This window comes from Pleuronectes platessa, chromosome 15 (assembly GCF_947347685.1).
Source record: "Pleuronectes platessa chromosome 15, fPlePla1.1, whole genome shotgun sequence".
Classification (NCBI taxonomy): Eukaryota; Metazoa; Chordata; class Actinopteri; order Pleuronectiformes; family Pleuronectidae; genus Pleuronectes; species Pleuronectes platessa.
This window is the reverse complement of record NC_070640.1, coordinates 7,261,072-7,273,504: the sequence shown is the minus strand read 5'-3', so window position 1 is coordinate 7,273,504 and position 12,433 is coordinate 7,261,072. Positions and strand designations below refer to the sequence as shown.

The 12,433-nt window shown below is 44.8% G+C and overlaps 1 protein-coding gene across 2 annotated transcripts in view; it reads left to right on the top strand.

Annotated features, from left to right (window-relative positions):
* Positions 1 to 2,614: 2,614 nt before the first annotated feature.
* Positions 2,615 to 12,433, top strand: part of LOC128456979 (gamma-aminobutyric acid receptor subunit beta-2-like) — a 51,310-nt gene continuing 41,491 nt past the window's right edge. For both annotated transcript variants that reach the window (XM_053441437.1, XM_053441436.1), the window contains exons 1-3: positions 2,615 to 2,697; positions 2,840 to 2,937; positions 3,587 to 3,654. In XM_053441437.1, the coding sequence (XP_053297412.1) occupies positions 2,615 to 2,697; positions 2,840 to 2,937; positions 3,587 to 3,654 (249 nt within the window). The remainder of the gene's footprint in view (positions 2,698 to 2,839; positions 2,938 to 3,586; positions 3,655 to 12,433) is intronic.

Below are 12,433 nucleotides of genomic sequence, written 5' to 3'. Positions count from 1 at the left end.
GTCTGCGCCGCATGCAAAGAACCTATCGTGATTCTCATGGCAGCATACCCCCCACCCCCCATCCCTTTTTTTGGTTGATTACATAATTGATATAAGATAAGCTGGCAGGCCCATTAGCAATAGATATTCCAAATGTCACGAATGCTATGCACAGGGCTGATCCCCCTGCGTGCCCCGGAGCAGGCTCAGGAACCTACCAGAGTTCTCCGTGTTCCACAACAGTAGGTGACCAGGTATCACAACAAGTACTCAACACACATCCTGGTCATCTGAAAGCACGCTTTATTGAATTAAATTACATCTATGCTCTTATCTTATAGGTTTGATTCAAATTGTATACAGGATATTAAATAATTTCAACAAATGCCTTATAAATAATTTGGTATTACATAAAGATTCAATGGAAGGGAAAGAGCGATGCAGACACAATTCAAAATGTAGTTTAGCTCTCAAGTAATTCAGTCTGAGTCTTTGCTAGAATGGCTCAGTAGATCCCAAACCTCCGCTAAAGACCCACAGTCCCTAATGAAACCACATTTAAATTTACTAGATCCCGTTTTTCATAGGGATGTGCACCAAACTGCACTCACTCACATCATCACGATATCAATCCCCTAAACATACCAACTGTTTCCCCTCAAGATGCATGAATTACTCTCTGAGAAGTCAATGAAAATCTTGAAAACACTGTATCTCTGCTGGATCTGCCCCAAATTCCCACGGGTTCTTCCCTGGGCCAACAGGTTTCATAGAAATCGGTTGAGGAATTTGTTATGAGTAAACAAAGAAGCTAAACATACTGATGAAAATATAATCTCTTTGGTGGAGGTAAATAAAAAAATAGTGTCATATCAGGTTTAAATGTCAACTGTCCGCTACGCTAAAGAGTTTATGCCATGACCCGTTTTAATATGTGAGTCCTCTGTGTTTGGTTGGCACCAAATAATCTGTTCAGGTGCCACGGTTTAAATTCATGAAACAATTTCATTTATCATAGAAAACAAACTGGGAAAACCAAATTCTAGGTATTAATACGCGAGGAAAACATTTCAGTAACTTTTAATTGTTTTTTGACAGTAGCATGGGGGATAAAGTAATTTAAAATCCAGAAATATCCATCACCTAAACCAATCATTGACTCTCAGTAATTTCATATCAACCCCCTGCTGATAAATCACCAATTTGTTTTCTGAATCTTAAACTCAGCGCCTCCATCAGGCCAAAAGCGGTATGTCATGTTTTAATAATAGAATGCATTTCAATTTTTACAGTTCAAAAAGCATTAACATATTTCTATTGGTTTTTATGTTTGCTTTTACGGTGGCCCACATTTAGCTCAGCATCCCTCCTGTTCTCCTCCTCTCTCTCTCTCAGATACAGAGCTGCTCCTACACGGGGCTCACTCCTCTAACATCCGCCTCTGATCCCACCACATCCACGATCAGCCGCGTCCGAGTTTACGCAGTATAGCTCACATCCTGCTCCAGAGTGCGTGGAGCCACGAGCGTGCACGTGTGTGAGTGATGCGCTGGGTGTGCAGGCTCTGGCTATATGCCGCTCTGCTCGATGCATGTATCCCGCTTCCAGCCCCGAGGCACTGGCAGCACCGCGCCTCTCGGGGTCTTAATCCACGCTCCTCGTTTTAGTCCGAGGGCCGAATGCGTGCAGATCAATGAGGACGAGTGTTGGTGCAATGACGCGTTAGCAGAAGCACAGACAGCCACAGGAAGTGAGTGGATTCAGCACCATGGACAGAGTCACTGACTGAACACTTGATACTGGGTTCCTGTCTTTCCTTCTTTCTATCTTTCTTTCTTTCTCCAATTATCTATTTATTTATTGGAAAGGGGGTGAGCATGTGTAACTGTTCCCTCCTGACTCACCCCAAGAACAGTTTGATCTCCCTTTGGTATGTAAGTTCACGCCAATGCACCAAGAGTCTGATATCATTGATCAAAAATACATAACAAATAGAATAACAAAATAAAAGAACAGGATATTGGTCAATATCCTATTCTTTAATTTGGTAATAAACAGCAATCGTATCCTTTTTATAGAAAATAATCTTTCTCATTATCCTTGTATGGTTAATATTACAAATTGGGAGTATTCTGTATTTTATAGCTGCATGAAAGTTAAATGTTTTCATCATTGTTCTGCATCGTGCTGCCCACATGCCCAGTAGGTGTTCAGTCCAGATTCCAGAGCAGCAGGGTTAAGTGCCTTGCTCAGGGACAACTAGCTGAGTTGGTTGACGGACTCGTGCGTAACACACTGACAACCACACCCACATTTTTCTACTTCATCTCCGCGGATTCAAACCAGCGACTTCCCCCCCATTCAGAGTTCCGGTTTCTCCAGCAATGACACTGGTTGTAAAGAAACCGGGGATAGACCCGTGTGAGCCCCCGAGTAACTTGTAGTCCTGATTCCCCTTTAAATCTCCCAGGCTGACTACTACCCCTGCCACTACCATCAGCAGCAGCGGCGCTGCTTCTGGATGTTGTGGTCGGGAATACGCATGCGCCCGGCATTGGAATTACTGCACTGGAAAGAATAAGTTGGACGCCGTGTGTCTTCACTAAAAGAAAAAACAACAACACACAAGTAAAGTATGGCAGTGTTCAGAATACGAAGGATGCGGTGTCTTTGCGTGTGGTCGATCTGCATCTTCGTGTTCGTGGTGTGCGCGCAAAGGTAAGTGGAAAGGGTCGGAGGATGCTCCACTCGTTTTTGCCTAAGTGTGACAGTGTCGGAGACGGCGTGGAGAATACTTGGACACTTTGTGGTGGACGAATAATGTGTGATCTGATCCCTGTTCTCTGTGTTTCCTCTCTAGCGCCGCTGTTAACGACCCTAGCAATATGTCTGTGGTTAAAGAAACGGTGGATAGGCTGTTGAAAGGTTATGACATACGATTGAGGCCAGATTTCGGAGGTAAATGAACTCATATTATCGCCAACTCGGCTCCAGTGTGCGTCTTGTCAGCCTGTATAATAGCACGGGGGGGTTTTCAAATCGCCACGGCGATCGCGGATAACTCAGTGACTGTTTCGGGAAGTGAAGAGGAGACAGCTCTCCCGGCTCGTGCAGGTGCCACGGGTCTGACATCCTGTGAGATGCAGCCGAGGCAGAATATGTGAAAATCAACCCAGAATACGCACATCGTGGACGGGGGACACGCGAGGGATGTGATCCTCGGATGATTAAAAAAAAAAACACTGCAGCTCGTTTATCTGAATGACAAATCACGACAGTATGAGGAAAAGGGGGGGAGGCTGTCTACCCCCCCTCCCTCGGTTACACGTCTGCTGGAATTTAAGACAAATAGATGTGTTTTACCGATGCTCCATCACAGGTGGAGACTGCGACGCACACATGTTCAGAGCTGGAGGATTCCATGTCAACAACTTTTCAGGCGCATCAGAAAAACCCACCCTGTGAACTGTTATACGGGCTGACAACAGCTCCATTCTCAAGTGTTGTGACCTGATTTACACATATTATCTATTAACACTTTCCCCATAAAGGCTGCCTCTGCTGTGTTGTGTGTCTGCTGCTCACGGTTGTTCTCTATCTGCCATAGGTGCTCCGGTCGGAGTGGGGATGAATATAGACATAGCCAGTATAGACATGGTGTCAGAAGTAAATATGGTAAGTTGGCTCATCATCACCATCTATACACCTTGACAATGCCCCCCCACTGCCTGTGCTAATGGCCCCCGCTGTGCACAGACCCACCAGGGGGAAACACCCTCTCGAAGCAGCGGGGGAAACCCCTCTGAACGCCGGTGTGTGTCAATGTGTCTTCCCCTCCCTTCCGATCCCTCGCATCGACTCGTGTGTTCGAGAGCTCAAAGGCGACGGTCGTGTTATTGTTTGAGGGGTTGATGTTATGAACCAGAGAAAAAAACCCTCTCCTGGGGTTTGGGGATCGATTGACCCGGATGGAGGATGAAAGGTGTTTTTCTGGTTTCATAATTTGCTCAGCAGGTACACACAGCCTCCCTGAAAGCATCCATTTAAGGGGGTTCAAGTTAAATCTGCTCATCTTCTAAATGCCCGGTGCAGGGGACCCTATCAAAGACCATTAGTCCAAGTGTCAACCTACTTGGGCACGTTTCACCACGACATGCAGCACACATGTGTTGCCTCAGGAGACATGTTTTGCACTGTGCTGTCAGAGCTGCTCTGTAAATGCTTTAGTGACAGTGGGAGAACTCGAGGGCTGTGGATGCGAGGAGTGGAGATCAAGTTTTGCTTCATACAAGTGCACCTCCTAGTGATGAGATGCTAGAATTGCACCCAGGTTTGCAGAGAAATGCTGCATTTTATCACGATGGAAGGTCACATCTGACACTTTCCACAGATTTGACAAAGTTGAGCAAAGATTGAAGTGAATGGTATTACTCGAGGGATTTGAATAGGTCAACTGTCCCGTGTGTTTTATTGTTTATTGATATTTTTTGTACGAGGGGGTTGATCTGTACTATTGGACTTGTCACATTTCCGTCTGCAGCGTCTTCATGCTTTGCACGGATGTGTCCCGCTGTTGCGGTTTGTTTTGCTTTTTCTATGATGTGAGTCATGCTGTGATATCAGGGAGTGATTACATGCTGGAGTATTTTTGGCAGCAGCACCCAAAGGCACGTTGCTCATATTGTTATCTCTGTGCTCCCGTTGAGAAGTGGAGATGAGGAAAAAGAAAATGGATGATGCCATGTCTATTTCATGCATTCACACAGAAGATCTGCACAACCATAGGTGCACACAAGCGCTCGTGTAAACAACGCAGGTCCACAGAGCCCCTCCGCTGTGGCTTTGAATCCTTAATTAAGGGCAAATCTTCCCTGTGTAAACAATGCACAAGCTCAAATCCTGCATTGCATTGTGTTTGTGCACGTGTGTGGGTGCCTGCAAGGGTAGTGTGATTAGTGTAAGTGTGTACACAGGATATATATCTCCACTAATCAAACACAGGTATTATGTAAGAAGTTTTCTGTATCAACATCCAAATCACGTAATGTGTTCGAGCTTATTCATACAATTTACATGGAGCTTTCCTCACACGGTTCCTTCTCACAGTCGAGCTAATCAACAAATTCATGTTGATTTTTGGGGTTTATTTGCTCTTAATAGATTGTGTAGAGCAGAGTGTGAAATCCCAAACGGGATGAGAGAAGACCACACAAGCTAGATTTGTATCCTTGGCGCTGATACATATGAACATATGATGTGCAGCAGCAGTTACACACGTGAGCCTTCGGGATACTGTAAAGTTCAGTGTGCGTTGTAAACTAATTTCCACGGCTTCTTTCAGAAAGATAAGTGAATTCACCAGGAGTACATTGGGGCTGGTTGGTTTTACATTCACACACACCCACACATGGCCAGGAAAAAGAAAAATCTCCATCCGAACACACAAAGCCAGCGCTGCACGGCTTCTTTGATGGTCCCATACCTTTGTCGGCACTGGCCCACTAAATGCCCTCTAACGCAAAAAAAGGGGAGTCGCCGCCACCTGACCCATTGGAGTCTCATGAAAAAGAAGAGGCCACATGTGTGCCTAATGGTTTGAGCATCTCTGATCTGCTCCCCTTCCTACAAATGTAACCACTTTTCAGGATAGCAGCTGGTGTAGAAGCACTTTCCTTTCTTCCATTTCCTCTCCCCCATCTGGCTCTCTGTCTGCCACTTATTTTGGTGAGAGGGTAGAGCCGCCCTGTGTACTTTCTTTGGAGAACAGATAAGGCTGAAGGGCTGAGGATAATGGACAGATGTCACTGAGGAACGTATCCAACTGTCCCCTCCATTAGCCACGAGGGCAGGGCCAAACATCCAAGCTTGTATTAGAAAACATCTTCTTCCGTCTCTCATTAACCGCTGTCTGTCCAAGCCCCCACATTACAAGTAGACACGTGAACGTTCGATAGCAGCGTATAAATGTGGTTTTCTGGACGAGCCGTTAAAATAAACGCAGAGAAAACAGGTTTGTCTTAAATCATCTGCTTCATCATTGTTACCAAAGTCACAGAGCAGAGCGCCATTAAGAAACAACACAAGGCCTTTCCCTCACCTCGGATGAGTCACCAAAGTACGTTAGCCAGCCTTCGAGTGCGAGTGGCCCAGAGGACACAGAGTCCTCCCTGGTCTTGGTCCTAGAGGCTGTTCCGATGTCCAAACATGCCATGTTTGTCAGGCATGTTGCAAGGTCTTAGCCCGAAGATCTGTTCCTCAGTGAGCAGTTAGTAAATAATGACTGTGTGAGTCCCCCCCCCCCCCCCCCCATGATATCAGCACACTGCTCTGTCCTGAGTCACGTAGCATGTAGAGAATGCTGCATTATATCACAGCATTACATACATGTCACCGAGGCCCAGAGCCAGTTAGGAAACGAGGAGGCTGGTGTTGGTTACATTCCCATGAAAGGTCACTGGTTCCAGGGCGTTGGAGCCAAAGTCCCGAGCCTGCGAGGGTGGAAAGGGCTGGGCTAAGATTGTATAAGACCGAGGGGTCAAATCTCCCACTCCCGTGTATGTGAATGAGAGAAAACACACACAGACACACAGAGAGAGAGAGAGAGAGAGAGAGAGAGAGAGAGAGAGAGAGAGAGAGAGATGGAGGGAGAGCTCTGACTAACAAGTTTCCACGTGGAGAGCCAGCAGTGGTGCTGGTGTTGGAGGGAAGGTCATGTACCGAGTGCTGCTGAGGGTTCATTCTGCATAACTCAGAGGTGGACATACAGAGAGGGGCCTACACACTGAATACCAATGTTATGTTAGACATTCACCCCGAGGCGAGTGGCTCGACAAGCCTTGGCTCATGCACTGGTCAGAGGGAAGAATGGGAAATATAAAGCACGCATGTATAGGCATGGGTTGAATCCTTTTCTCTGTGCAATTATCTTCTTGTGCACTTCCTGCGCTGATGTTTAAGTCTCAATATTTGCTCTCGCTTGAGCTCCTGAGCACTTGAATCCTAAGCCAACAGTTTCCACAGGGGGAAGAAGTTCTTATCCTCAACCATAAGGCAGAAATACCATTATTGACGCATATAAAGGTCAAGAGGAGCTTATTGATCGTCGGAGTAAAATTCAGTGTTCCCCCCCCCCCCCCCCCCCCTTCCCCCCATCTTACAGTACCCAGGTATTTCCGCCTACCAGCAGAGGATACACCCGATGGGAAACTATTACTTGCCATTTGATAATAAAAGGGGAAACCCGAGCGGTGGAAGCACTTATGTGGTATTGCATAATATCTCATCCGGACCTGAGCGCTTTAGAATCTTGTAGCATCTGCAGTCGTGTCAAAATCGATTCAACAGCTGCCGTCAGTGTTGTGTTGTTGACGCTGGTACAACTGTCAGTTGATGAAGTGGACTTGTAGTTAACAATCCCACATTAATGGCAATGAAAAGGAAAGCTTCACCTCACCCAGCTTATTTTAATGTTATTGATACTCATCAATAGATGGAGGACGAAAAAATAATCTTTGAAGATGATGAAAGGAACTTCATTGAATCTTCTTTAAAGATTATAATGACGCCATTAACTGCACACTAACCTTTGTCCGGACCAGGCTTCACCAAAATCACAGACGTGCAGTAATCACTGGACTCTTTATTAGTCCTGAGATTGTCAACAAACCGTGTCGACCAATGAGAGCGCAGAGAGGCCGCTCCACTCGTGGAGGGAAATAAATAAAGAGAAAGGTGCTAAACTCAATTAAAATGTGAGAATTTATGAAGACACACTTTTCCGGTCCGTCCTGTTGTAAAATGAACTGTCGCATTAAAATGATCTCCACACTATATTTATACCTCATAACAAGCTAATGAGCAGATGGGGATTGACCCCCAATCCGCAGATGTAATCCTGGGTGATAAAGTATTTAGGAGACAAGTACAGTTTAAGATATTAATGTAACATGGGCCCAAGGGCTGGTGCTGGTTGGATTGTGTATTGTGTTTCGGATATTGTGCAGCGCAGTGCGGTGGTTAATTATTCGAATAAATATCCTGAGTTGGTTGTAAAGGGTCTTTTTTTAAATACACTACTGTATTCAAAGTTACCGAAAGTCCTGACAGTGACAGTGCCCCCTTGTAGATTAAGACAGGCAGCATATAGGACAGACGATGACATACAGTACTTGTACTCTTAGGATGTCTCTAGTGAGGACGTACACTGCCTCTCTGTCTCCCATGTACATACACACACACAAATCCTAATCCCCTACCGGTCTTCTGTCATTGTTTCTCATTATCTGCTATGCTAACATAGCCCCGGGGAAAGTAGCTGTCCAAATTACGTAATGGACGGAGCAGAGACAAACCCAACCACGGTTCAGGGAGGATTTGACTTGCTGCTGTGATGCAGAGATCTAGAGAACAGTTTAGTGTATAAAGAAAAACTCATCCTGTAACGATTACAGCATTGATTTATTACAGCATTGATTTATTACAGCGGCGCAGGAATAGATCATCACTCTGACTTAAAGGACGGATGTAAGGGTTCCTGTTTTAAGAAAATTTCAATTCGAATTGCACTTGAATGGGACAGAGATAGCACAGAGGTGTGAGCGATATTTGCTTAAGCACTGGAGTGCAAGGATAAGATGTGGCTTGTTATGATGATTGTGATGATTATTTAACCCCTGTTTTCACATCGGCAACTTTACATACATCACCTATAACGGCCCATATAAGTACGTGTTAGACTGACTAATAGTTTCATCATTTTGAGAGTATTATGTGGCAGCCAGACAAATATCTTGATAAGTAGAAAAATTAATGGACATTGCCCGGTATTAAGCAATATAGGTTAATGTTCATTTGCCTGAGCCTGGTACCAACAGCCCTATGCCTAAATGCAATACAGTTTAAATTAAGAAAGACAGTTTCTATATGGTGCAGTGGATTTTCCCCTCAATTTCCAGAGGCATGCATAGGAAATTTAAAGTTCAGGTAAAAGAAATACAATTAATAGTTTTTTTATATTGAAGCGACAACTCAACCATCAACGACTCCTTGTAACACTTCATATAAAGTATCTGTCAGCATGTTTTGCATTCTTCCGAATCCACGCAGAGCAGAGCACCCATTATAAGACACCAATGACTGAGCGTAAGTCCAATATTCAGTCCTCTTTTAGCCCTGCTCAGGTATTCATGAACACCTCTGGGAAAGATCAGGCTCTTTAGCAGATAAATGTTGAAAACAGCCGGCTGCTGCTGGAAAAAGGAAAGCTTGGATTGCTGAGAATAAAAACAAGTTTTTAGTCGGGCTCTAAGCTTAAAAAGATGAACTGAAAGATGTGAATAGTTACATGTGAATGGAAGCAGAGTTTTGGTCAATTAAGGACTTCCTGATTAAATGTCAGACACTGTAGTTGTCATAGCAAATTCATATTTTCTGCTATTCCAAAGTCTGCTTGGTTTCGCTATTGTCCTTGTGACGTGAATGTCTTCCTCCACCTGTGTCCGCAAGGCTTCACATGGACCCCTATGTGGACATCCACGTGCAGCCCAAACTCTGTGACAGCGTTGACTTCATGTTGATAGACTCTTTCCAGGCCAGTTGGTTGCACGCTCTTGGTTTGGTTAGATCATGGGTGCCTGTTTTGAGGAGAAGCTTTACAGAGAGATCTGCAGGTTCCCCACATCTGTACAGCTCTGCTTTAATGGACCAGAAGGACACAAAAATGAGAGCGAACTTTAGGAGAGAAATCCAAGCAAATGGTAAACAAACAACCTTAATGTACTTATTATACTGGCACATACTGGAAGCAGTGGAATGTAACATAAGGTACACCAGGCCGACATGGACCTTCACTTTAGTACGAATGGTGGGACTGGAATGAGCGAACTCGGTGTGTTTTCAGTGCAGTATTGTCTTTTCAACCTGACTCCTCCTCTCCCACCTGCAGTGCCTGGCAGTGACCTGCAACCGATTCAGCAAAAGAAACTAGAAAAAGATATACACACAGAAGCTGTATATACCTTATACATACATACATATAAAATACAACATTACCCAGAGGACAATCACAGGGGATGGTGGGGGGGGGGGGACTGGATGAATTGTTTGAGAGCACTGAAACAAACCATTCTCCCACATGTATTATTCATGCCGCAAGGTTTAGATACATACAGCGTGGCTCCCTATAGAGTTTTAGTAATCCATTTAGACACTCAATGTGCCACTTGAATGCGGTAACTGAACAGACATTAACTGGGTTGTATATATATTCTGAAAGGAGGGATCTGTATAGTCAACAGTGCAAACACATCACATATGGGGAGGTGTTTGCTCATTAGCAAAACCAATTAACCTAAAGTAAATGGTAATGAATGTTGTCAATGTTTGTGTCAATGGTTTGGAGATGTGATCGTGACGGGAGAAAAAAAAAAAGGGAATAAACAACAGTAATTCCAGCGAATGGAGAAAGATGAACCAGAAAAGTGAAACTCAGATAAATATAAATGAAAGTAGGAGAACTGGACATTAGATATAAAACTGTGTTATTGCCGTGCGTGAGTGTGAAATGGGAATGCACCAGCACAGTGGTTCAGCCTGTGAGTCAAACACAGTAAGTCCAACATTCTCATCAAAACAACACGAGGCGAGTTTACCTCTGCAGGACTGAGAGCTGCCTGGTGTTAATGTTGTCTACTGTTTATATCCTGGAGCCAAAACATCCGAGGCTTTATCGAATCAAGCTCACTCCCCTGTGCCAAACACCGACAGGATTGAATTAAAAACCCAAATATGTCAATGAGCCACTGTGGGTGAAACGTTGAGCACTGCAGTTTTGAGTAGTTCCCACATAGTGTAAAGACTCCTGCCGCTGTAAACACCGACAAATGCTCTTTTATTTGTGTAACTTTGTTACTGTAGAACTTTGTCCAGCTGGATTGGGATGCTTCTGAGCCTTTATTGAAACAGGTGCCTCTCCAGTGAAGATGCTCATGCTCTACAGCAGGGTGGGTGAATAGTTTCCCATCAACAGCCACTTCAGTTTTAATGACGTCCTTCCAGGGCCATGCTGTGAATCACACTTAGTTCTTTGTTGCGATGGCTGCATCTGCATCTCTTCAGCAAGGCGTCTGATGTCACATGGTAGTGATGAGGATGTTATTAGCAGCTGGTTTTTACAGGTTTGCGTCAGTCAGACCTGCGAGTGGAACTGAGTCTATATCAGCAGTTATTAGTCCCCCAAAGAGCAAGGCTTCAGTACACGTAGATTCAGAGGGAGGCACATCTACTGGTTTCATATCTGACAATTAGAAAACGTCCTTGGTTCATCATGTCTTTTCATGGAGTTAAATCCTCTCACTAGTGAGGAAGAGAAGTCTGTATTCACAACAGGAGGAAAGCATTAGACCACAGTGTATTTCTACTAATTGCTAGTAAATGACGTACAGACACATGTTTATTCCCCACAGAAATAAATGTAATAATGTGTTGATTATCTCACTCAGCATCGACCTTAATTATTCAGTCAATATTTCAAATCGCTCAACGCTTTTGCTTAAAGAGCTATTAGTTCTGTTTTGCATCTAATTCCCATTAGAAATTTTGAGCCTGCAACAAGCACACTAAACTAAGATGGCTGACATAATCAACCATGTGTCTTTTTCTTTCCAGTTAAAATGAATCATATGCAAAACTTAGCAACGGAGTACACACACACACACATACACACACACACACACACACACACACACACACACACACACACACACACACACACCAACACTCACTCCCCTTCATAAAGCAGTGAGAACTTATGGCTTGCATCATTATTAATGTTAGAGACACTGCATATTGTACAATTAGGGACACAGCTCCAAATGTCAGGGGAAGGGAGGCGTGTAATCAATTCCCCCAGGTTAAACAAGCTCACTGGTTAGGCATCTGATTCACTGTAGCCCGTGACAGTGAATGATGGAGTGGATGTTTAGCCATCAGACGGCCCGCCCGCTCCCCGCAGCTGTGGGTCTAACTCTGGAAACAGCAACATCTTGTTCTCGTGTCGGCGGTCGGAATCCGGCTAATTGACGCCACATTGCCTTCGCCGCGTTCGCTCGTTTGCCGGGCGATAATTCCCACACCTGTCCGACGTCAAGCTGAAGCTGCTCCGCTCTGTTTATATTTGCTCCCCGTGTTTCTCTCCCTCTGGTCTCTGGGTCTCACTCTCATATACTCTCTGGCTGCTCGATAATGATGCAAGGCCGGGGCCCTGTGGCGGGGTGGGGGGGGGGATTAGACAGAGTTACAAATCGAACTGGGTTAATCGGCTCGGCATCTCTCAGTTCACTTGCCCCACTGCTCTATTTGTTTGTGAGCTACCACACACACTCACCTGCTCCAGGGTGTCAACCGGGTCTTTTAAGGAATAACAGGAGAAAAGATGGAGCAGGGGACAACTCAGCCT